General features: G+C 38.6%; 1 protein-coding gene across 1 annotated transcript in view; it reads left to right on the top strand.

Moving 5' to 3' along the window:
* The first annotated feature begins 18,624 nt into the window (after positions 1-18,624).
* The window catches only part of LOC145322978 (uncharacterized), a 29,906-nt gene continuing 25,945 nt past the window's right edge, over positions 18,625-22,585 (top strand). The window contains exons 1-5 of the mRNA XM_080165366.1: positions 18,625-18,710; positions 20,622-20,747; positions 21,390-21,447; positions 21,799-21,910; positions 22,048-22,161. Of these exons, the coding sequence (XP_080021492.1) occupies positions 18,630-18,710; positions 20,622-20,747; positions 21,390-21,447; positions 21,799-21,910; positions 22,048-22,161 (491 nt within the window). The 5' untranslated portion in view covers positions 18,625-18,629. The remainder of the gene's footprint in view (positions 18,711-20,621; positions 20,748-21,389; positions 21,448-21,798; positions 21,911-22,047; positions 22,162-22,585) is intronic.

Genomic DNA, 22,585 nt, shown 5'->3' with positions numbered 1-22,585 from the left:
CAAAATTTACTGAAAGTCCCCAAAGTTGTTGAGCGAACGAATAAGAAAACGTCAATATAAGACTTTGGGGAATAGTGTAATAAATAGTTCAGTGTCCCTTCTCTCTCTCTTTGCTATAAAGTTGTATTTGTGTGTATCCAAAAAGATCTCATAAACGGCTGGACGGATCCAGGTTATTTGAAGAAAGGATTTGTCAACCCTTCTGGGAAAATAACTATCACAACACATTTTTTTTCTATTTTTATTAAGTTTTTTTTCTCTTTATCTTTCATTTTCTTCTTTCTTTTTTTTGCTTTAACCTTTCTTTAGCCTTTCTTCTTTCTTTTTGTTTTATTTTTAACTTACACAGCTTTGTTACTTTTCGACATAATCAAATTAATGGTTTATCAAAAAATGAAGATTTAACAAGAATGACAACATCCAATAATAGCGAAGCACATAGAATTATGGATGGACAAACTGGCAAAGGGATGTTATAGTACAGCTATTAAGTAGTCCTAAAAAAGAGAGATAATAAAAATACAAATCAGATAATCACGAAACCTTTGCCAAGAAATATGAAACTCTTTATTTAGCATAACCGACACACTGACGAACCACATAAATTTTATACTGGTTGCTTTTTGGTTAGGAGTATCTTTTAAAAAAATAAGCAATATATCATTAGCGTATATACATTACGGATAGACAGACAAAGCAAATTATAGAGTAGCTTCACAACTAATAAAAATCAAACCTCTACCTCTCTTTACATACTTACTCTTTGACTAACGATACCGGGTAGTAAAGGACGAAACCTCCTTTCTCTGCTAAAAGCAAACATATTAATATAAAATACATACATTAGCGTTAAAATGCTTTCTTTTACCTTTTTAAAAGCGAATATTCTCTTTAACTTTGAATGTCTTTGTGGCTGTATTTGTATTTTAAAAGTTTTTGGATGATTGAATTGCAGGGTTCTGAAGGGATAAGGCAATGGCCGATAAGTTGATGTACATTCCCATGATTTTACACAAAATTATCACTTCTGTTCTCAATAACTCAACAAATAAGAAATCTTTATTACAAAACTTATGGGGACTAGTGTAATAAACAACCCAATGTCCCCTTCCTAACCAAACGAAATGCCTTAAATTTATCATGAATCTTTGAATTCATTGAATCTTTAACTCCCTTTGTCCGTCTAACCAAATGCCAGGCCAGGAGGGAGGGGACATTGAAAATAAATAATTATTGTGTTCAAAGTTTCATTTTCCGTAAACTTCATGTAAAATTATAATAATTGATTAAATGATAGTTAATACAAGGATCTAAAGAGATAAGAAATGGGATGATAAATTAATGAATACTGTCATGCTAAAATGAGGACATTGGGTTCAGAAATTGGAGGAAATCAAATGTCGTCTTCAATTTTTGTGTTTCGGACATGTCGTCACAACACCCCCAATTATGGTAAACAAGTTGCCCCTCTGTAGAATAAAATTATTGGCGAAACAGTGGAAATCCAAGGTTTGTATAACACACTCAAGTTTAATAAAAATACCCAAAGATTTAAAGACAATAATTGAGAAATAGTTTTGATAAAACTTTGGGTGCCAGCTAAATTTTTCTTCAATGTCCTGTTGATAATAATCAGAAATTAAACAACAATAGATCCTTATATAAAGGAAATAGAAGTTTGTCTGTAGATTAAGATCTCTCTAACTGCTGAACCAATATGAATATCATTTACAGTGAAGCTTTTAAAGGTTTATAAATCTTTTAATGGTAAGTAGCCTCTGGTGCTTCTATAAAGTAGTTTTGCTACCTAAACTTTCAAAGGGTAAAAAAACTAGCCAATTAATTTTTAATTTACTTTAAAAATATTTCAATTATAGGAAGTATAGTATACTTTTATTTACATTAAAAACATGTAAACGAAAAATAATAAATGTTATTTAGAAAGGAACATGACTTTTTACTATTTTTTCAAGTAACAAAGACGACAAAATCCATGAAAGCTAAGCTTAATAAATCAGACAGAAGGACAAACGAACATTAACAAATTTAAAGTGTTAGAATTTGCAGAAAAATATATTGGGAAGTCTGAACAAAAACTCCCCATTATGACTTTGCCCCATTCCTTCCCCTGATCTTGGAGAAACGTATTGAACAATATCTGAGGACTATACTAGCAACGATAATAATTCCTACGTATTCTATATCCATAGATTAATATCCAGGAAGCTTAATATTGACATCCTTATAGTTTGAGACCTTAGCTTGGCTGAGGCTAAGAGTTGATGATGGTGGCTGAGGCTTACAGTTGATGATGGTGGCTGAGGCTTACAGTTGATGATTGTGGCTGGGGCTTACAGTTGATGATGGTGGCTGAGGCTTAGAATTGATGATAGTGGCTGAGGCTAAGAGTTGATAATGGTGGCTGAGGCTTAGAGTTGATAATGGTGGCTGAGGCTTAGAGTTGATGATGGTAGCTGAGGCTAAGACTTGATGATGGTGGCTGGGGCTTAGAGTTGAAAATGTTAGCTGAGGCTAAGAGTTGATGATGGTGGCTGGGGCTTAGAGTTGATGATGGTGGCTGAGGCTAAGAGTTGATGATGGTAGCTAAGGCTTAGAGTTGATGATGGTAGCTGAGGCTAGGAGTTGATAATGGTGGCTGAGGCTTAGAGTTGATGATGGTAACTAAGGCTAAGAGTTGATGATGGTGGCTGGGGCTTAGAGTTGATGATGATGGCTGAGGCTAAGAGTTGATGACGGCGGCTGAGTCTTGTAGTTAGGTAAAATATAGACCTCCCCCCCTTCCACCTTATATACCCAATCCTCTTCCCTCCTACTAGATGAATGATCTGACCAATAAATGATGTCCATTTTAGCAAATATAATTGAAGACGATGTCATAATATCCACGTATATTTTATTTCCATTATTTCAAGATTGGAAAAGAACAGACCTTAATAAACATTTGATGATTAATTGATAATTAGACAATTTACAAACCCCTGAATAAAACGAAAATAGTTACATAGTACATAAACGCAGCAATAAATAAAACACACAAATATTATTAATAGGTTATTTAATAATCAAATCAATCATTTTAAACAAATATGACAACATACATAAGTAATGAAACACAAAAAATGGTTTTAAAAAAACATACTAAGTTTTATGAAGCAAATATTCAGTGAGTGAGAAAGAGGAAAGAATAAAATAAGATAATGAGATCGATATACATATTTATTAAATATAATATATACTACTGTCGCTTGACCGACGGACTGACTCAGACCAAATAAGAAGCAATTATCTTCCATAGAAGCAAAGAAAATCAAAAATATGTGGAAAAATTAAAATGAAGTTACCTGAGCGTTCTTCTACGAACAAAAATATTCATCAAAACGATAGGAATTCTAATTTTACATTGATTACATACAAAAAAAAATTAAAAAAAGATCGACTGAAAAGCTGCTTTAAAGCGGCCAGGATGCCATGAATACGCTCCATAATGATAAGAATGTTGAGAAGAAAATCAGAGTTCTAGCTATAAAGCAGGTAAGAAAATATAATGTCCTCCGTAACGTTACGGATTGACGGACAGACAAAGTGAAATATAGAGTACATTCGGTACCAAAAACAAAGAGGTTGAGTAAAAGTACAATTTTTTTATATAAAACGCATAACAAATCTTATAGTACGAATACTCAATAATAGATGAAAATAAATAAAAATATAAATTAATAGGTTTAAATAATATCAATCATGAAAACGAAATCATAATTTTAGAAAAGTACAAACTAAAGCTTATTAGGTAATTGAATTAATTTTGAAGGTCATGTCTTCCCCATAAGTTACTTTCCAGTATGGCTTCGAAACCGATTAATAACCGTGGGATTAGAATGGAAAAATCATGTATCGCATCTTATTTCAGACAATTAACCACGAAAATGAAAATTATAGGATTAAAACAAGTTTTGTTAGCTCCGAGGGGTCAGAAAGCTGTCTATAATACGATGAAATAAATAAATATTCTTACACTAAAAAAGTTCTGTTCTAAAAGATTGTTTTGATAGATCTATAGCCATATAATAAACCTAGTTTTATATTAATAAAATAATCGCACTTAAACCTTTTTCACGAATTGTACACAGAGTAGGTTCGCTCATAAAATTTGTTAACATTTATGAAGTTTATATTTAAACAACAGAGTATATGGGTCGATAATTGGGACAGGTTTTAAATAATATTTCTCTTTCTTCCTTTTTTCTATTACTATGTTAGTCTGCTTAACTTAAAATATCTCATCTACAAAAACGATAGAAGTATGAATTGTGTGTACATTCATCAAATCATACTTTATAATTTTTTATGATTGGTTATTAGCTGCCTTAAATTTAATAATAATCTTATCCATACATAGCGAAACACTATAAAATTATGAATGGAAAACGACAAACAGACAACCTGAGGTATGAGCAGATTTATAGTAATCAATAGAGGAAGAAAGACAAAGAGAAAAAGTTACAACTGAATTTAACTTTTATAGCATAAACGAACGACTAAGAGACAAAATAAATAATATACTGGGTGGGTGATGATTCTGTCTTAAATAGGATCTTAGAATACAAACCCAAAAATGTTTCAGACAGGCGGACATATTGAGTTATAGAGTATCTTCTCGCGTTAAAATAAAATATGTGATGAAAGAGAATATCCACGTTACATTGTCAAGTTACATTCCTTTTAGTAAAAAATCTGGATCTACTGCAGTTCACGGTAAAATATTGCTAGTAAGCAATATTTCCAAAAATCTATAAATTTTAAAGGCTGCTAGCTGCCAAACGGCTGAACGTACAGATCATGCCCACACACTGTTTTAAGCGGCATAAGGAGGCCTACAAATAATCTGGAATATCAATAAATCAATAATGCATAATTATCTCGCAGTGCAGAGAAATGCGCGAAAAAGACCTATTTTACGCGTTTTTTCTTTAGTGAAGCTTTCCCTGTGCATAAATGGATCTTGGCTATTCCAGATTATTTGTAAGCCTTCTTATGCCGCTAAAAATGGTGTGCGGGTATGATCTGTACGTTCAGCCGTTTGGCAGCTAGCAGCCTTTAAAATTCATAGTTTTTTGGAAATATTGCTTACCAGCAATATTTTACCGTGAACTGCAGTAGATCCAAAAATCTTTTTTTGTAGGCTTCTCATCTGAAATGTACTGATATAATTTGCCTTTTTTTGTATAAACTTGCTAAGTCACTTGGAAGGACGCCCAAGCTTTTTCATTTGGACGGGGGGTAAACCACTTTACTCACCCCCTTGGCGTCTCTGCACGTGGAGAACAGAAATAATAAAAAAAGGAAAATATAATATTAAAACACCTGCACCCGTAACTATAGGCCTTAAGTTTACTTAAAAGTGTGTAACAACTTATAACACATTTACTTATTATTGGAAAAATTTAATTTTATGTTCATTTGATGTAACTTAAAATCAGTAAAATTTTAGAGGTTATTGGAAGGTTCATTGTTTAACATAGAAGCTATTTATAGTGTCTATAAAAATGACCCCATACAATACAAATGACCAATGATAGGCCAATACACAGACTAAATTACCAAATGGCAGGCTATTATAATTTTAATTAATCGTCAGTATAATGTCATTTTTAGTATAAGCAATATAAAAAGTTTTTTAATATTGTTTATTGCCGACAAAATAAAAAAATACTATTGGATGTAATCATCTTTATTTTTTGCTGAAATATATGCACATACACTAAATGGTAATAAATGTTTGGACTGTGAAGCAACCAGTTGCTTTCCACCATTATTGTTAAACACACAATTATTTCATTGTTTTTGGGCTGGCAATAGTTTTCAGTTTGTGTAGTTTTGACCTTTACAAAACCTTTGTCAACTAATCAACGTTAGCAATTTTTATTTAAAAAAAGCCATTTCATTGAACAAAAATAAGAATAAACTAATTTTATGCTTTTATTGTAATGTACAGTTGCTAATAATGTGATAAATTTGCAAAAAGCTATCTTTTATATTTGAGTTCTCTTGACTTTTGCAAAGCTTTTGAGTACAAGTATAATTTGCTTAGCTTTTTCTATAGTCGCTATCTAATTATTATCAAATTAACTTTACAAGTAATAGGTGGTCTGATTATACCGGTGGCTCTGGCGTAAAGTATTATTTATTAGTATTACACATAAACGAAAGAAAGTTTTTTTTTATTATAACACTAAGCTAAGTGAAGCTACTATAGAAATTTTTATGTCTTTTTAACCTTATTCAATGTAATACTTTTAAAGGATACTAGCGGCTTCGCCCCTAGCCTCTAGGGGCTTTGCCCCAAGAGGTGATTGGGCGAAATACGTAAAAGGACCAAGGAAATCCCCTACAAAAAAAGAAAAAAAAAAGAATTAATTTATCGTCCAATGTCTTCTTACCCCTAAAATTCTAACATTGAAAAATTATATAATTCTTAATTTATGAGCTTTACTTTTTATGGATTTTGACATGCTTTTTTTTTATCCATTTGAACATAAATTACTTTTTAACGCAGGAATAAAAAGCATATCTAAATTAAATTTATTATATACAAGCTAACATAGACTGAAATTCATACCAAGCATTTTAACGTCTATGCCCTTTCCCTTTATTCATGCTTTTCAGGGTCTGGTAATTGCAAATGAACCCCTTGCTTTTAGGTATTTTTTTCGTCTCCTAACGATCAGATTGACATATAAAGGAACAGGTTTAGAAATCCAGCTGAACACTGATACATTCGGCTTACATACAGCTGTCTGACCATCAGCGTTTCGGAGCCGTTTGATTTTGGTGCGGCTCTGGCTCTGCGGAGCCGTCTGTGATGATGGCGGCTCCGGCTCCAGCTCCGGCTCTGACCTAAAATCAAGAAAAACTCGACATATTTTTTCCCATAGAAAATATTTTTTTATTTTTGACTTTTGAAGGTTTTAAAAGTTAAATTTTTGATAAAAATGGACTTGAAAAACTTTAAAAGGGCATTTGCACATGACAAAACAGAGTTACCAAATTATAACTTTATCTCTTTATTTATCTAGTCCGGAGCCGGAGCCGTTTATTAATGAAAATTACGGCTCCGGCTCCGGAACACTGCTGACCATGCTGCTTTTTTATGCATCTATCCATAGTTGACAGGGAGAGAGGGAACAGTAGATTATTTAATTATACAGGTCAACAAAAGTTTTAAATACGTTGACATTTGATTGGCTGGTTCAAAACTATCAGCGTCAAAAAAATTTTATCCAATAATTTGATGAAATTTATCGTCCATTGTCTTATCCCTTAAGATCCCTGATAATTGTCGTTTATGTTATTTGCTATATAAATGTCAAAAGATAACAAACTGTATGTAAACATCAAAGAGGGAGGGAACATTGGACTGTAAATTTTACTGGTACCCAAATTTTATATCCACTTTATTTTATTTGTTTGCTCAAAACTTTGGGTACTTTATAGCAAATTGCATTGTTGGTTCCTTCAAACAATAATTTTAATGTAAAGATTTTATTTATTACCATGTATCATATCAATTTCTCGTATTCATTTCTCATCCATACGAAAAAACTATGTCTAGCATCGAATTATATCCAGCTTTCTACGAATAGAAAAATGTACAATCATAAGATTAAAACTAGTTTTTTTAGTCGTTCCTTCGGCACCTCGGGGCTAAAAAAAACTGGTTTTAATCTTATAATTGTATATCCGTGGAAAGCTGTTAATAATACGATGCGAGAAATAACTATTGTCGTTCTTTGCCTTATCCTTGGTAAACATGAAAAAAATATGACAAAATCCATGAAAGCGAAACTCTTATTCCCAAATTGGACAATTAGACAAGCAAAGAGTGCTAATATCGATTTGCTAATATTTCAAATTGTACCTTATGGTATAATTAACAGATTTACGGACGCGACGTAACGACCCAAATTGTACAACGACTTTTCTCGTATTCATTCGAATCCGGTGTATAGGAACCGGTTCTCATCCATACGAAAAAACTATGTCTAGCATCGTATTATATCCAGCTTTCTACGAATATAAAAATGTACAATCATAAGATTAAAACCAGTTTTTTAGCTGGTGCCTTCGGCTCCACGGGGCTAAAAAAACATTTTAATCTTATAACTGTACAATCTATATCCGCGGAAAGCCGTTTATAATACGATGCGAGAAATAACTTTTCTTTTAACAAGGATGACAATACATATTATATAAACAGCAAAACTTCAAAAATCAATTTTAGTTGCTTAAATTAACCATCCCATATATATTGTAATGTAACATAAGTAACGTGGATAAAAAATGATTATCAACGGCAAAAAAATCCATTTAAACCTGACAGTGCAAAGGCTTAAATAGCATAAAATCAAAAATGTATTTAACTCAAATTTGTACGTAAAAAGCAGTTCTTTATACTTATTGTAAAAAACTAATAATTATGACAAATTTATTTTACAGTCAGACATTTCTGTTATGCCTAGAAAACACTGCAATTATCTGTAACTGACGTACAATTCCTAATTAGTTATAGAAAAGATTCGCTTTGATTATATTTAAGCATTTAGATCGACATTTGCTTTAAGACCATTTAAGTGGTGCCGTTTTTTTTTGTGAACAAATTTATGTCTATTTGTCAAATTAGTAGGTAGGAATAGTTATTTATTGCAATGTATTATAGACAGCTTTCCGCGGGTATCAAAATGAAAAATTAAAAAATGAAAGATTAAAACCTGTTTGTCTGTCTGTTTGTCCTTTCCGTGATTTTTGTGCTTCTCTACTTATGGATGTGGTAATTATTGAAAGAGGCATTAGTTTTCGTGAGAAAAAAATCTAAATAAAAATCAGATATTATTATATTTTTTCTCATTTTATTCTTTTATCTTTAAAAAAATTTATTACTAAATTTATACGTCCTTGTTTTCTTTTAAAATAATTTTGTTGGCCAAAATTTCATTGTATTTCCTTACTTGTGTAAATAAGTTAATTATAATTGGACGCCCGACGACGGACAACAACGGAAAACAAGGATGACTATCTTCAACAGTTACAAAGTTTGGATACAGTCCCTTTTGTATTTTCACAGTAGCTTTTTATAGGTTATTTTAGGTTGGGTTAGATTAATTTAGGTTAGGTGATTGCCCCGCAGGGTTAGGCAATTGGCCCCTCAGGGTTAGAGCCCCCCCCCCCCCCGCAGGGGCTAGAAATAGGAGAAAAGCTATTTTTAAAATGCGACGTATCGCTCCTTAAGGGGTCTTGCCACGAAAGTTTTAATTTATACAGACGTTTTACACATTGATTCACTTTTTATTTGCACAAAGAGGGTTGAGCGTAGCATTTCTACAATCTACATAAAGGATATGTCTGTTCGTCTGACTGAATAAGTAAACAAGATATGACTTTTTTAGATTCCAGGAAAAATAGTAGCGGCTAGTAGAAGGGAGGGGGCAGAAAAAAGCTTACACCCATCTCAAGGCTTAGATTTAAAAAAAATTTCCCTAAATAATCTTAGGGCCAAAGGAAGGCTCTTTTATTATATAATAGTATAATTATTAAATTTTTCATATTTCTTTTCTTAGAGCAATGCAGATAATCAGATATGTATGTTTTTGTGAGCAGCATCGCTTTCAACAAAAAATCAATAAAAGACGGCTGTACTGTGGTATCCGCCTAGGGTAAATGGCAGACACCAGAGTTCGAATAAAGACTACGGCAGTGTGAACAGACGTGGACACCTTACTATAGAGAAGCTACGCTTCTCTAGCATTCACTAGACAAGAATCAACATCTATTTCAGTTGTCACTTTATTGAAGGTGTAAAGGATACTAAAGCTATATACAACAAACAATAACTACATGGATAGGAATAAATGATCATAACATAAAAGCATTATAATACATATACAATAGTCAGTTTGGGCAATCATGATTCCCCATCCCTGGAAAGGGTGGGGGGGAAATTAAGAATACAGTTAACCATAATATAAATACATATGGATTAGGAATAAAGATAGTTAAAGATAAATCATACAGTAAAACATAGATAATTGCAATGGTTAGGTAGATGGCTATCCCTGTCTGGGGCAGGCAGGATAGCCCATGGAGCAGCACAATAGGTAGATAAGCATAGAGGGGTTGAGTGGTAGGTCTGGGTACTAAAGAGGGAAGGTTTGATGATTACTTGTGACAACAACAGTCTGTGTGGGGGTGATTCTATCAGGTGAGGGCAGGTTTAGATCCTTTATCCTCAGGGTTGAGGTGGTGCTGATAACTTGGTGGTTGAAGGGGAAGGTTCCGGTGCTTAAGATGGGAGAGGGAGGGGTAACACCCCTCCCTCCATTTGCAGGACAACTGAGAGATGAAACCAGTACCGTTATCTGACATATTTTCAGGTGGCCTTATAATTGTAGAATAACAGGATTTAGCTAGGTGCGTAGCATCACTATAATGTCCTGGTTTCTGCATGGTCCAGAGCTGCCGCATACCACAACTCTCCCCTCGGAAGGCTGGAGGGGTTGTCTGCACCGCCAGACTTCCGACAGTGGTTGCGGCCTTCAGTTTGTTGTCCTTGTGGAATGGGTCCGCCAGGATACCAGTTGCTGGACGGTGGTGGACTCCAGCCCTCCCCAGGTCTAACGGAATCGGCTATATCTGCTGGAGTAGCTGGTCCTGTTGGATATTCTGGCCGTTGGATGTGTACCTCTGAGGCCACCCTGGCAACCTCCAGGGGTGGCACAGCACATGAGGGGGCTTGGACCAACAGCCGCCTGGTATACACCTCTTCAGGTTTCTCCACTGGGCTGGTGGTCTCCATCGTGTTGGTCACCTTGCTGCTGGCAGGCTGGCTACTGGATGCAGGCGCAGTTTCTTCGCCCTCGGGGCTGGTCAGGTTCATTCGGCTTCCAGGGTCTCTGTCAACGCGGGCAGGTGGTGGTTGCCATACTGTAGGAGCGTTGCCTCCTTCAGGCTCATTCTGGACATTGGCAGGGTGGTGCATGGCAGTCCGACCTGCGGGGTAGGGAAAGGTAACAGTCCCTCCTTTATGCCGGCGGCTGTCTTGGATCTGCAAGGGTGGCTCCGCTCTAGTTGGCTGGGAGACAGGCCCATCCACGAACACTGCTGCTGGTGGACTGGAGGCACAAGGCTCCGGATTTCCTCCCCTAGCCTGAAGGGGTCCAGGCACATTGTCTCCATTTTGGGTAGACATAATTGTTGGGGATCCTCTAATTCTATGGTTAGGCTCGGCACTTGGCGCATCTAGTTGTGTTACTCCCCAGGCAGCGGTCAAAGCTTCTTCAGTTTGGCTGGTAATGGCTGATACCCTGGCTCCTGGGGCAGATGCAGGGGGCGCAGGCAAGTTTGGCCCAGCCCAAACTTCCTGGTACACCAGTGCAATACAATTACCCTGGCTTGGTTGAGGGAGGTAGGCAGCTGGATGCAGTTGAGGGTGTGGGACAGCTGGACTCTCCCTGCTGGCTGGGGGCTCTGGCTGGCTGGGGGTGACGGGTGTCACCCCTTCCTCTGGGGCTGCGGGCTCCTTCCGGGGTCCAGGTATCTCGGTGGCGGCGACGGTTGTCGCCCCAGGCACCAGTGTGGGGGCGCTGGATAGCACCCCCCAGTCTTCACAGGGGTCCAGGTCTCTCGGTGGCGGCGACGGTTGTCGCCCCAGGCACCAGCGTGGGGCGCTGGATAGCACCCCCCAGTCTTCACAGGTGGCGGCGACGGTTGTCGCCCCAGACATCAGCTTGGTGGTGCAGGGAAGCACCTCTCGTTCCTTCCAGGTGGCGACGCCGGTTGGCGTCCCATACATCGACTCAGACTTGCTGGCTAGCGCCTCTTGCCTCTCCCACTCGGCGGCCGCCAGGGCCTCCTCGTACACCGTCCCGGTGGCGCTGGGTAGCGCCCCTCGGCTCTTGCTGGGGGTGACAGGGGTTACGGACACCGGTCCCCTGTGGTTGCGGCTGAGGTCCAGGCCAACCCGGTTGGGTTCAGCCGCTCCTCCCAGCACGTTGATCCTGGCCACCATGGTCCCAATCTGAGACACAGACTCCTGGGTAGCCGCGGCCCCAGCGGCGGCAGCTAGTTGGGGTGACGGCTGGGCATCTCCCTCCAGGTGGACCTGGGTGGCAGACTGGTTGCATGCAGGTTGTTGGGCGGCCTGGTGTTTCTTCATTGCCCGGTCCCCACCGGTTCTGCACTTGGCGGCTGTGTGGCCGTTGAAGCGGCAGCGCCCCTTCGTCCAGCTGGGTCCCATCAGGCCGGCTTCCCCAGGGTGTATCAACCTGCCAGGTCTCTCCTCCTCCAGTTGGGGCACCAGCTGACAAACAGGGTCTCCCCTACTAGGGGTCAGGCGGTGCTGGGCTGCTTGTGGTGGCTCCTTGGTTACATTCAGCCTCCTCCCCATACACACAGGTTCCTTCCATCCAACAGCGGCTCTCCTCCCCTGGGTGGCGAGGCCAGCCTCGGCCTTAGCTTCTGCAGGTGCTTCTCCACATGAGGGATCCTGCCTCTGGGTATGCCAGGTGGTTGGTAGCAAAGGCCGTTGATGGTGCCAGTCGGAAAGGGGGCTATGATCTCTGGGGGGTACCTGTGGCCAGTGTGTGGACAGGTACCCACAGGTGGACCAGCAAGGCCCAGAAGATGCCATACTGATGGTAGCCTGAACTGTATTCCGGACTGTCAGCAGACTGTTGGTAGCCACCTGAGTTGGGCCAGAGTTGCCAGCTGGTATGGCGTCCCTGCCAGGCTCCGTCAGCTGCTGGTGGGGAGCCCCTGCGGTGGTTCTGGTTTTGGCAAGGGGTGGCCTTCTTATTGACTTCCCTGGTTGGAGCTCTGCATCCTGGTGGGCCTCCATCTTCAGCAGCATGGGGGAACTTGGCTGGGACATGTGCAGTGGTTCAACAGAGTAGCGGCATCTGGTCTTGGAGTGTGGGGGAACAGCCTCACTGCTGCTGGTCAACCCTGCTCCCTCCGTGCTGGGTAAAGTCTTCCACTGCAGCAGGTCACCAGTCCCCATCCTTAGGCCGGTCCCCAGTCGTTCCATGCCTGGGGGCTCCCAGGGAGGCTTGGGTGGCGGCTCCCCCACCCCCAGGTACGCGTCGGGCATCTGGGTGAAGAGCCTATTCCCCTGGGACAGCTCCCCATCCTCCAGCTTGGTGAGGCCAGCGCCAGGGAGGACCTTTCCACCCCAGAAACAGGTGGTACTGGCCCTAGGGCTGGGCCCCGTTGGAGTCTCAGTTCTGGTGGTAGTGTCCATCTTGGGGCTGGCCACTAAGTCTCTGAAGCTTGTCACCTTCCCATTAGGCTCAGTTGCATCGTTCAACACCCCCAGGAGGACACCTACAGGTTCAGTAATCCCCAGTCCAGTATTGCTATTTCTCGTGCGTTGAGCACCAACTGAACAGGAGCTGTGCAGCAGACATTCAGTCACCCTTCCAGACAAGGGCATCTCAGGGACCAGGGGTCTGTGACCTGGCATGTGTTTGATGTTCACTGTACTCAACACAGTAGGCCAAAGTAATAACAGAAGTAGTATCTTGTAGATATAGAAGCAGAGTAGAGTAGCCGCGCCGCAAGGAGGTTCGAGCCGGCTCACCCCTAGTATAAATACTATAGCTGTGTAATTAGGGTGGTAGTCCACGTAGCCGTAGGCTCGGTCCTCCTGGCTCAAGAGTTTCTGTGGCTGGCGCGCCCCCATGATAAGTAGCAGGGGGTTGGTCTGTTGGGGCCAGCGTCTTGTTTAACTGTTGAGCCTGAGTTGTTCTCCTTTCCAGTATAGCTCTTGATTTCTGTGGTAACCAGCGGATCTTAGCTTAAAGGTAACAGGGAATATGTTAGGCATCCACAGATGTCTCTAGGAGCGTATCCGCTAGTAGATATATGGATAGGTAGGCTATCTATATATATACATGGCTACACGCCCATATATATATATACGTGTATAGGAATATCCCCGGAGCTAGCTAGCTTTTCCTCCTTGCTCCAAAAAAAATCACGCTTCCTCTGTATATAGTTCACAACTATGAGGGTCAATGGTCCAGGTACACACCACCACTGCCCAGTGTGGGGCAGCAAGTCAGGCTATGTCCACAGGGTGGGCGTACTTTCGTTCAGTTACCATATCAGTTTCCAGTGTTGTTTGGTGAGGTTAGTATTCACTTGATTGTACCCATGATACAAAAAAAAACAACATTATTTATCACTTGGGTATTTATATATACATATATTTGTTTCACTAACCACTCAGCTTTGAAGTAGGGTTGGCAGGGCTAGGAGATGTTGAGGGTCTGAGCGGGTTTAAGGAACTGGTTTAGTTTTCCTTATCACACTGTAGACAGGGAGGGAGGAGCTTGCAAGTTTTTCTCCTAAAAAAATATCTCTGATGTATGCTATAGAGTGGCCCCTCTCCTGTGCGGGTGTGTGTGTGTGTGTGTGTGTGTGAAATCTCCTGTCCTTGCAACGCGCGTCCGCACCGTCAAATCCGCGCACACGGGGAAAACGCGCTCTCACCCCTCAACTCGCTCTCTCATTGGTCCGCTTCGTCCGTTGGATTTATGATATTTTCCGCACTCTGTTGCGCTACCCGTGAATGGCGCTCTGTGTGTCCGATCGCTAGCCCCACACTACAGACGGACTCAGTCTAGTGTGGGTAGGAAGGGGGAAGCGCGTGAGGGGACGGGGGTAACTCCGTCCGTTTCCCCTGTGAGGGAGGGAGGTAACTATGTGCTGGTGTAATAGTGCCTTTTCTTCTTAATCCTAGGCTTATCTATTATATCACCCTGATTGTATTTGCCTTCAATGGAGAGGGGCTCCTCCCCTTCCCTTGGAATAAGGGGTGTATTGTGGTTGTGCTATAGGCTTGAGGTGATTTGATTGTATATCAGGGTCTTTATTATATTACATCTAGCTTCTATTTTTGTCCTTATCACAATTGCATAACAGATTTGTTTACTAGCCCTGTTCTATTTTTAGCTGTTATCACAATACACAATAAATCCAAGCCTGTTCTATTTTTAGATTTATCACAACACAACAATTTGTTTGCCAAGCTTTGCTCATAAATCTATTGTTTAGCCATTTTTCTAGATGGGTGGCTGCGTTGTAGCCTCTCAGGATACTTGGAGTTGACGTAGTTTTTCTCTGTTCTGGTGCACTACACTCGTATGTTGGCTCGCAGCTTGCAGCTATGTGGCGTGTTTCAGCCTATCGGCGGCAGGGAATGTCCCGTCCTGCTAGCGCCGCTTGCAGCTATGTGGCGTGTTTCAGCCTATCGGCGGCAGGGAATGTCCCGTCCTGCTAGCGCCGCTTATCCAAATCCAGCTGATGGCGGCAGGGAATGTCCCGTCCTGCTAGCGCCACTGGTTCGGATCCTGCTATCTCTTGCAGTAAAATTGGCCTATTTCCAGCCGTTTACACTTATTTGGCTTGTTTCAGCTGGTCCGCAGGCCTGTTTCAGCCCTTTTGGCGCTCAATTCTCCGTTAGATATCAGCGCTGCTCGCGGTTATTCGTCAAATTTCGCTGTCTCGCTTCCACAACTGCCGGATGCAGAGTTAAACTTTGCTGTCCAGGGTGGGTAATTCAGGTTGCTTGCGTCAGTTTTGCCAGATTCACTGCTGGGAGTACCTTAGCCTCAGATACGCGTCTGCTCTACACTTGTGGTTCGCCGTAATCTCACACAGCTGTCACCAAAGTTGTGGTATCCGCCTAGGGTAAATGGCAGACACCAGAGTTCGAATAAAGACTACGGCAGTGTGAACAGACGTGGACACCTTACTATAGAGAAGCTACGCTTCTCTAGCATTCACTAGACAAGAATCAACATCTATTTCAGTTGTCACTTTATTGAAGGTGTAAAGGATACTAAAGCTATATACAACAAACAATAACTACATGGATAGGAATAAATGATCATAACATAAAAGCATTATAATACATATACAATAGTCAGTTTGGGCAATCATGATTCCCCATCCCTGGAAAGGGTGGGGGGGAAATTAAGAATACAGTTAACCATAATATAAATACATATGGATTAGGAATAAAGATAGTTAAAGATAAATCATACAGTAAAACATAGATAATTGCAATGGTTAGGTAGATGGCTATCCCTGTCTGGGGCAGGCAGGATAGCCCATGGAGCAGCACAATAGGTAGATAAGCATAGAGGGGTTGAGTGGTAGGTCTGGGTACTAAAGAGGGAAGGTTTGATGATTACTTGTGACAACAACAGTCTGTGTGGGGGTGATTCTATCAGGTGAGGGCAGGTTTAGATCCTTTATCCTCAGGGTTGAGGTGGTGCTGATAACTTGGTGGTTGAAGGGGAAGGTTCCGGTGCTTAAGATGGGAGAGGGAGGGGTAACACCCCTCCCTCCATTTGCAGGACAACTGAGAGATGAAACCAGTACCGTTATCTGACATATTTTCAGGTGGCCTTATAATTGTAGAATAACAGGATTTAGCTAGGTGCGTAGCATCACTATAATGTCCTGGTTTCTGCATGGTCCAGAGCTGCCGCATACCACAGTACTATTAAATTTTCTTTCTAAATTTGTAAAATTTTATAAATGATTAATTTGGTATAAAATATTTTGGTCACTGGATATTAATTTAATAGTAATTGTTTAGAATTCAAGGAAATGATAATCCTTATACTAAAGTAACAGGATGTCTGTCTGTCTATTTGTCTGTGTGTTTGTATGTTTGGATCTCGCTAACCACTGAACCGATATGATTCTCCTTTACAGGGTAGCTTCTCAGAGGTCCTGGGAAGGTTTATAACTATTTTGGAGGAGGGTACCACCAACCTCCCAAGAGAAATCACAAAAAAGAATTTTTTAAGCAAGAGACTTGATCGCAACATAGCAAGGTATCGTAGAGGCTTGAACGCTAACATAGATTGGTAACTAATTTTATTTAAAAAAAAAACATTTAAAGTGCCACTAGAGGCCTCTAAGGGCGTAGCCGCTAGTGGACAATAAAGTGATAAGTTGGGGGAAGAAATGGTTGTAGATTATATAAAGCGGAAACAAACATTTATTGTTTGCCCGTTAAGATCTATCTAACCACTGAACCAATTAAGTTCTCACTTGTTCTGAATTGTAGGGAAAATTACATATGTCAACTCTAAGTCTGGGAATTGTTTTGGACTATTTTCAATAGTGGGTCTCTAGATACTATGTGCGCATCCGCTTCTCAGTAATAAAGACTTTTGCAGCGCAGCTACTGTAAAAGATGTTCGTTTTTGGTCATTAATCAGTCTTTTAAGGTGTCTTTGACCATAATATTTTTTTGTAATTTTATTAAAAGTATGAAAAGAAAAATGAATATAATTTGGGAATGGTAAGCAAACTATTGTATTTATCAACGTTCTTTACAGGAGTAATAGATGTATTTCTAATAGAAAAATTATTTACAAAAAGTTTCTATGTATACTAGTCGGCTATGGACCTAAACTAAGGAAGGGAGGAGGCAATAGACTTTAAATTACACTAGTATCCAATATTATATCATCATGTTGTCTTATTCGCTGGCTCAAAAACTGTGGTTACAAACTAATAGTTTCCAAACTTTTCAACCAATAATTTTAACCAACAGAAAAAGCAATTTTGTTAATCACCATTGAGGATGTACATAATTTAATTTTTCCCCATGGGGCAGTTAGCGAGATCTTTTTGTACACACATACTTACGTCCTACCTCGTCCATAGGATTATTATACATGGCTTACTCCTGGTACTATAATAATAATATTGTATATATGTTCAGGGAGGGAGGGGACATTGGACTGTACATTACAATGGTAACCAAAGTTTTATATGTTGGCTTAAGAACTTTGGTTACTTTTATCAAATCTTGATTGGTTAGTACAAACTGGCAATGATTAAAGTTTTTCACCAATAGTTTCAATCTTAAAAAGGACACTTTAACAATTGGAAGTGGATGTTAATTTATTGTACATTGTCTTATCCCTTAAGATTCCTGATGTTATGTGTTATAAGTGTGTGTATTTGATTAGTTTACAAAAGGCATTCAATGTAGTCAGACTTCAGACCTTTATATAAATATCATACAATGTACAGAGCAGTGATATAACACCTGGAGAAAAACTATTTAGTGTATGTCTTTTTGAGTGTTTTGCTATTTAATATAATTCTATTGGTCCTACGAAATGCGCCGCTGTGGTTGGCTGGAATTCTGCGCGGGGTGATTTAGCGCACCATTGAAATGATTTAAAGATCCAGCTCTGCCCTTAGCCTCCAAGGGAAGGTGAAGGATTTTAGGAAAATATCCCAGAATTTCCAAAAAATAACAAAAAAAACTTCCATAAAAAGAAAAAAAACATCCCTCACTTTCCGATATCTTTAGCTTCAGACAAAATTTTGCTTTATTTGTCCTCGGGACTGTAATAAACACTGCAGGTGTTTTTATAAATCTAATTTATTTACCTAAACCAAAAAATGCATAAAATGTAATATGTCTGATATGGTTCCCTAGAGGCCTCTAGAGGCTTTTTCGCTATCCGAGTGTTGGATCTCGTCACAAATAATATTCCTATAAAATATTTCAGTATTTAAAAATGGGAAATGAGGGTAGCCGAGTATTGGACCGCGTGACAAATATTCCTGGACCTGTCACATACTTCTCTATCACACTCAAGGTTGGATAATTCAGAATTTTAACATAAAAAGTGTCAAAAAATCTGCCTAAAAGAAGTCCGACTGTAATTTTTTACTCTTAAAGATGCTTTATAATGATGGGAATGTTAATAAAAATCAGACGTCTATCTGTCATAGGATCCGAGAAAAGCTGTAACCAACAACTAAATTAATTTAAAGAAAAAAAACCTGTTCGTGACGTTTGGGGCAATGCTTCGAAGTAATGCTGACCTTTTTATCTGTCCCCCAAATATTATTTTAGATTTATTTCGCTTGTTGGATATTTATCACCTTATTATTGCGTAAACTATGTTTCTTCCCAATCTTTTTAGATGGATATACAGACGGACCTTTGGAAATATACAGTACCTTCGCTGCTATATAGATATTCACAAATTCGTGGTCTATTAAAAAGTTTTTTTCTTCTATATTTTCCTTGAACGGTATAGCGAAATTACAACTTTTGTTTAATTCCTTGAAAACAAATTGGCCAGTAAAATGAAAATGAATTAATAATGCTTATTATTATATTCATTGTTACTATTAGTGTTTAATATTCTAAGTGTACCAATTTATAAAAGGTCAATTAATTTGAAACAAGAATGATAATTTTCACAATAGCAATAAATTGGAAAATATGAAATTTAACATTAAAGGGTTAAAAACTTGAGGTTTCACTTTATCCAAATAAACCTAACCTGCCATTTTTAAAGCTACTAATGGATGAAAAATATTTCTTACCCTCTAATTTTACAGCAAGAAAATTTCAGGATAATTTTACTTTACTTTGTACGTCGTACATATATACTTGTAAATTGTAATGACATTAAGACTAAACAAGGATGACAACATCCATAAGTAGCGAAGCATAAACAATTAAATAAGAATTTAGATATTAGTTGACAAAAGCATGTATATATTAGGAAAAAATCACGAAACCTTTTCAACATTTGTTTTTAATTTCTTAATATTCATTTATATTTCAGTACTATGACTAACAGACTGACGGTAAAAGTAAATTACATACTGGATGCTCAGAACAACGGGAAATATAATTTTGATATTTTTAACTACAAAAATTTAAAAAAAAACCATAAACACCAAAGATATGAAGAAAAATGTGAAAAATATGAAAATAGCCAAAAACCTGCAAAAAGGCAGTCTGACCGTCATTGATGTGTTCTTGAAACGAAAGGAAATTTAATTTTGATATCTATAACTGAAAAACTTTGGAAATTGGGCCATAAACACCAAAGGTATGGAGAAAAATGTGAAAAATACAAAAATAGCCTAAAACCTGCTTAAAGGCAGTCTGACCGTCATAGTTGTTTTCTTGAAACGACAGGAAATTTAATTTTGATTCTTTAACTGAAAAAAATTTTGGAAATCGGACCATAAACACCAAAGATATGGAGAAAAATGTGAAAAACACAAAAAATAGCCTAAAACCTGCTAAAAAGCGGTCCTATCGCCATTGATGTTTTATAGTTAATTGTGCTCCTTGACAATGGGAATGTTGTCAAAAAATTTCAGCCTTTTATCTTTTATAGGAGCCGAGAAAATCACGTTTCCCCCAAACTAAGACGGACAGACGGACAGACGGACATACGGACATACGGACAGACGGACATTTCAAATTATAGAGTAGCTTCGCTACTAAAAATTCATTGATAAAATAACTGCACATATTTTAATTTAGGTGGCATTGATAAATAGAATTCGATAATTTTTATACTATCTTTGGAGGTTTCCTTACGTCACATTTGGACCACTATTACATATTTTTTATGCTTATGTTAGGTAAGGTTATGTAAGGGTTAGAAGAGCCCCGCAGGAATAGCTTCCCATGCCTCGCAAAAATAAAAAAAAGTGGTCAATTAAAGGTTTAATAGATTGAACCGTGTTTTATAAAGGATCCTGACAAAATCCACCTGGTGCCGTATGACAGCCAGATCTCAGAGCTGGTGGTCTATGCTCTGGACTCTCATCACAAGGTTTTGGAACACAGGCCTCTCGATTCTCATGTTTATATGATCAAGGTATTTCATCTCCAATATGTATGTTTTTATAATGACATTTTTTTTTATTTTTGAATTTTCTATGTTGGTGAATCGGTGGTCGTGCTAGAATTAGGGATGGGCCGGATATATATTTTGCCAGATACCGGCTATCCGGCTGATTTTGAATGCCGGATATCCGGCCAGATAACCAGATATTTAAGTATCAAAAATTTTCCTCATAATCTCGTGTTTTATTATATGACTGGTTACCCGCTGACCGACGGCTGCGGCGTCTGGTAGCTGCCAAGTATAGCTGCTGCCGCCAATAATTATATTTGAGATTTCTAAAATAAGATTTGCCTAAAGATAAAAAGTTTTTGAAAAAAATGTTCTTCTAGCTTAACATCAGCCATTTATACAATTTATAAATACAGCCATTTAAATTCAGGGATTTTTGTTGTATAATATAAAAGATTACATTGCCGGATATCCGTTCGGATAGTTTTATTAACCAGTATCCTGCCGGATATTTAAAATAGCCGGATATCTGGCAAAACCGGATATCCGGCCCAACCCTAGCTAGAATACACCAATACAAACTTTATGCAAAATATTTTCTGTAATTTTTACAATTTTTGTTCTTTGCTACTTAAGAATGTTGTCATCCTTGCTTTGCTCTAGGTATCTGGATCTCCATTCTCAACCGCAAATATGGGGGACTCGGAAGGATCTCTTATAGGTAGATAAACATTAATTACAAGGACGTAAAAAATAGCCAAGCTGACATTCATAGGCTATTACATACTATTTTATATTTAAAGGTTAACTGAAAAACATTATAGCTCTACCATTCTTCAAAATACATATGCTATACAGGACTTAAAATGTCAAAAAAGTCAGTTTTTTTAAGTTTTAGATTTATAATTTTGTACCTAAATTTTGTGTCTTTTCTTTAATGGTTTAAAACCCAACAAAAAGTGTTTTTAAGGTGTTAAAATTACAATTACGTACAAGATGTTTTCAAATCCCATTTAGTCCTTGCCAAAAATTACCATTTGTCCTGGCATTTTACTTTTAAATTCCTGTTTAGAAATGAAGTTAAGTTGGTGTGTCCTATTCTCAAAACTTGGACTAAATGGTTGGAGTCCAGTCATGACCTCCAATCTTGCTCAAAGAAGATCTGGCTCCACAATTTTCTTTAGGTAATATGATGGAATTGTCCCATTTCTTTCAAACTTTTCTATACCTTGTGCAATTACTTTAGTTGTTTGGTGAGTTCAACAAATACTTAATTGTCAGGAAATCAAGTTTAAAAAGATTTTAAATGTATTAATTTTAGAAAAATGGTTGGCGAATTTGCTGCAGATACCTCTATGCGTCCTACTATGTGCGTTACTACCTCTGGATGGGATAAACTGATCCTGATTAACTTACCTGGAACCTTGGAGGCCAGGTATGTAGCCTATAGTTACTAATATTTGTGTTACAGCCTCTGGAAGGGATAAACTGATTCCGATTAACTTACCTGGATCCTTAGAGGCTAGGTATGTAGCCAATAGTTGTTACTTCTGGATAGCATAAACTCTTCTTGATTAACTTACCTGGAACCTTGGAGGCCAGGTATGTAGCCTATAGTGACTACTATGTGTGTTACTACCTCTAGATAGGATAAACTGATCCTGATTATTAACTTACCTGGAATCTTGGAGGCCAGGTTGTAGCCAATAGTAACATCCATGTGTGTTACTACCTGTGGATTGAATAAACTGACCCTGATTAACTTACCTAGAACCTTAGAGGCCAGGTATGTAGCCAATAGTAACATCCATGTGGGTTACTACCTCTAGGTGGGATACACTGATTCTGATTAACTTACC

The sequence above is a fragment of the Acartia tonsa genome, chromosome 6, assembly GCF_053477335.1.
Source record: "Acartia tonsa isolate MP-2025a chromosome 6, ASM5347733v1, whole genome shotgun sequence".
Taxonomy (NCBI): Eukaryota; Metazoa; Arthropoda; class Copepoda; order Calanoida; family Acartiidae; genus Acartia; species Acartia tonsa.
This window is presented reverse-complemented; position numbering and strand designations above follow the sequence as displayed.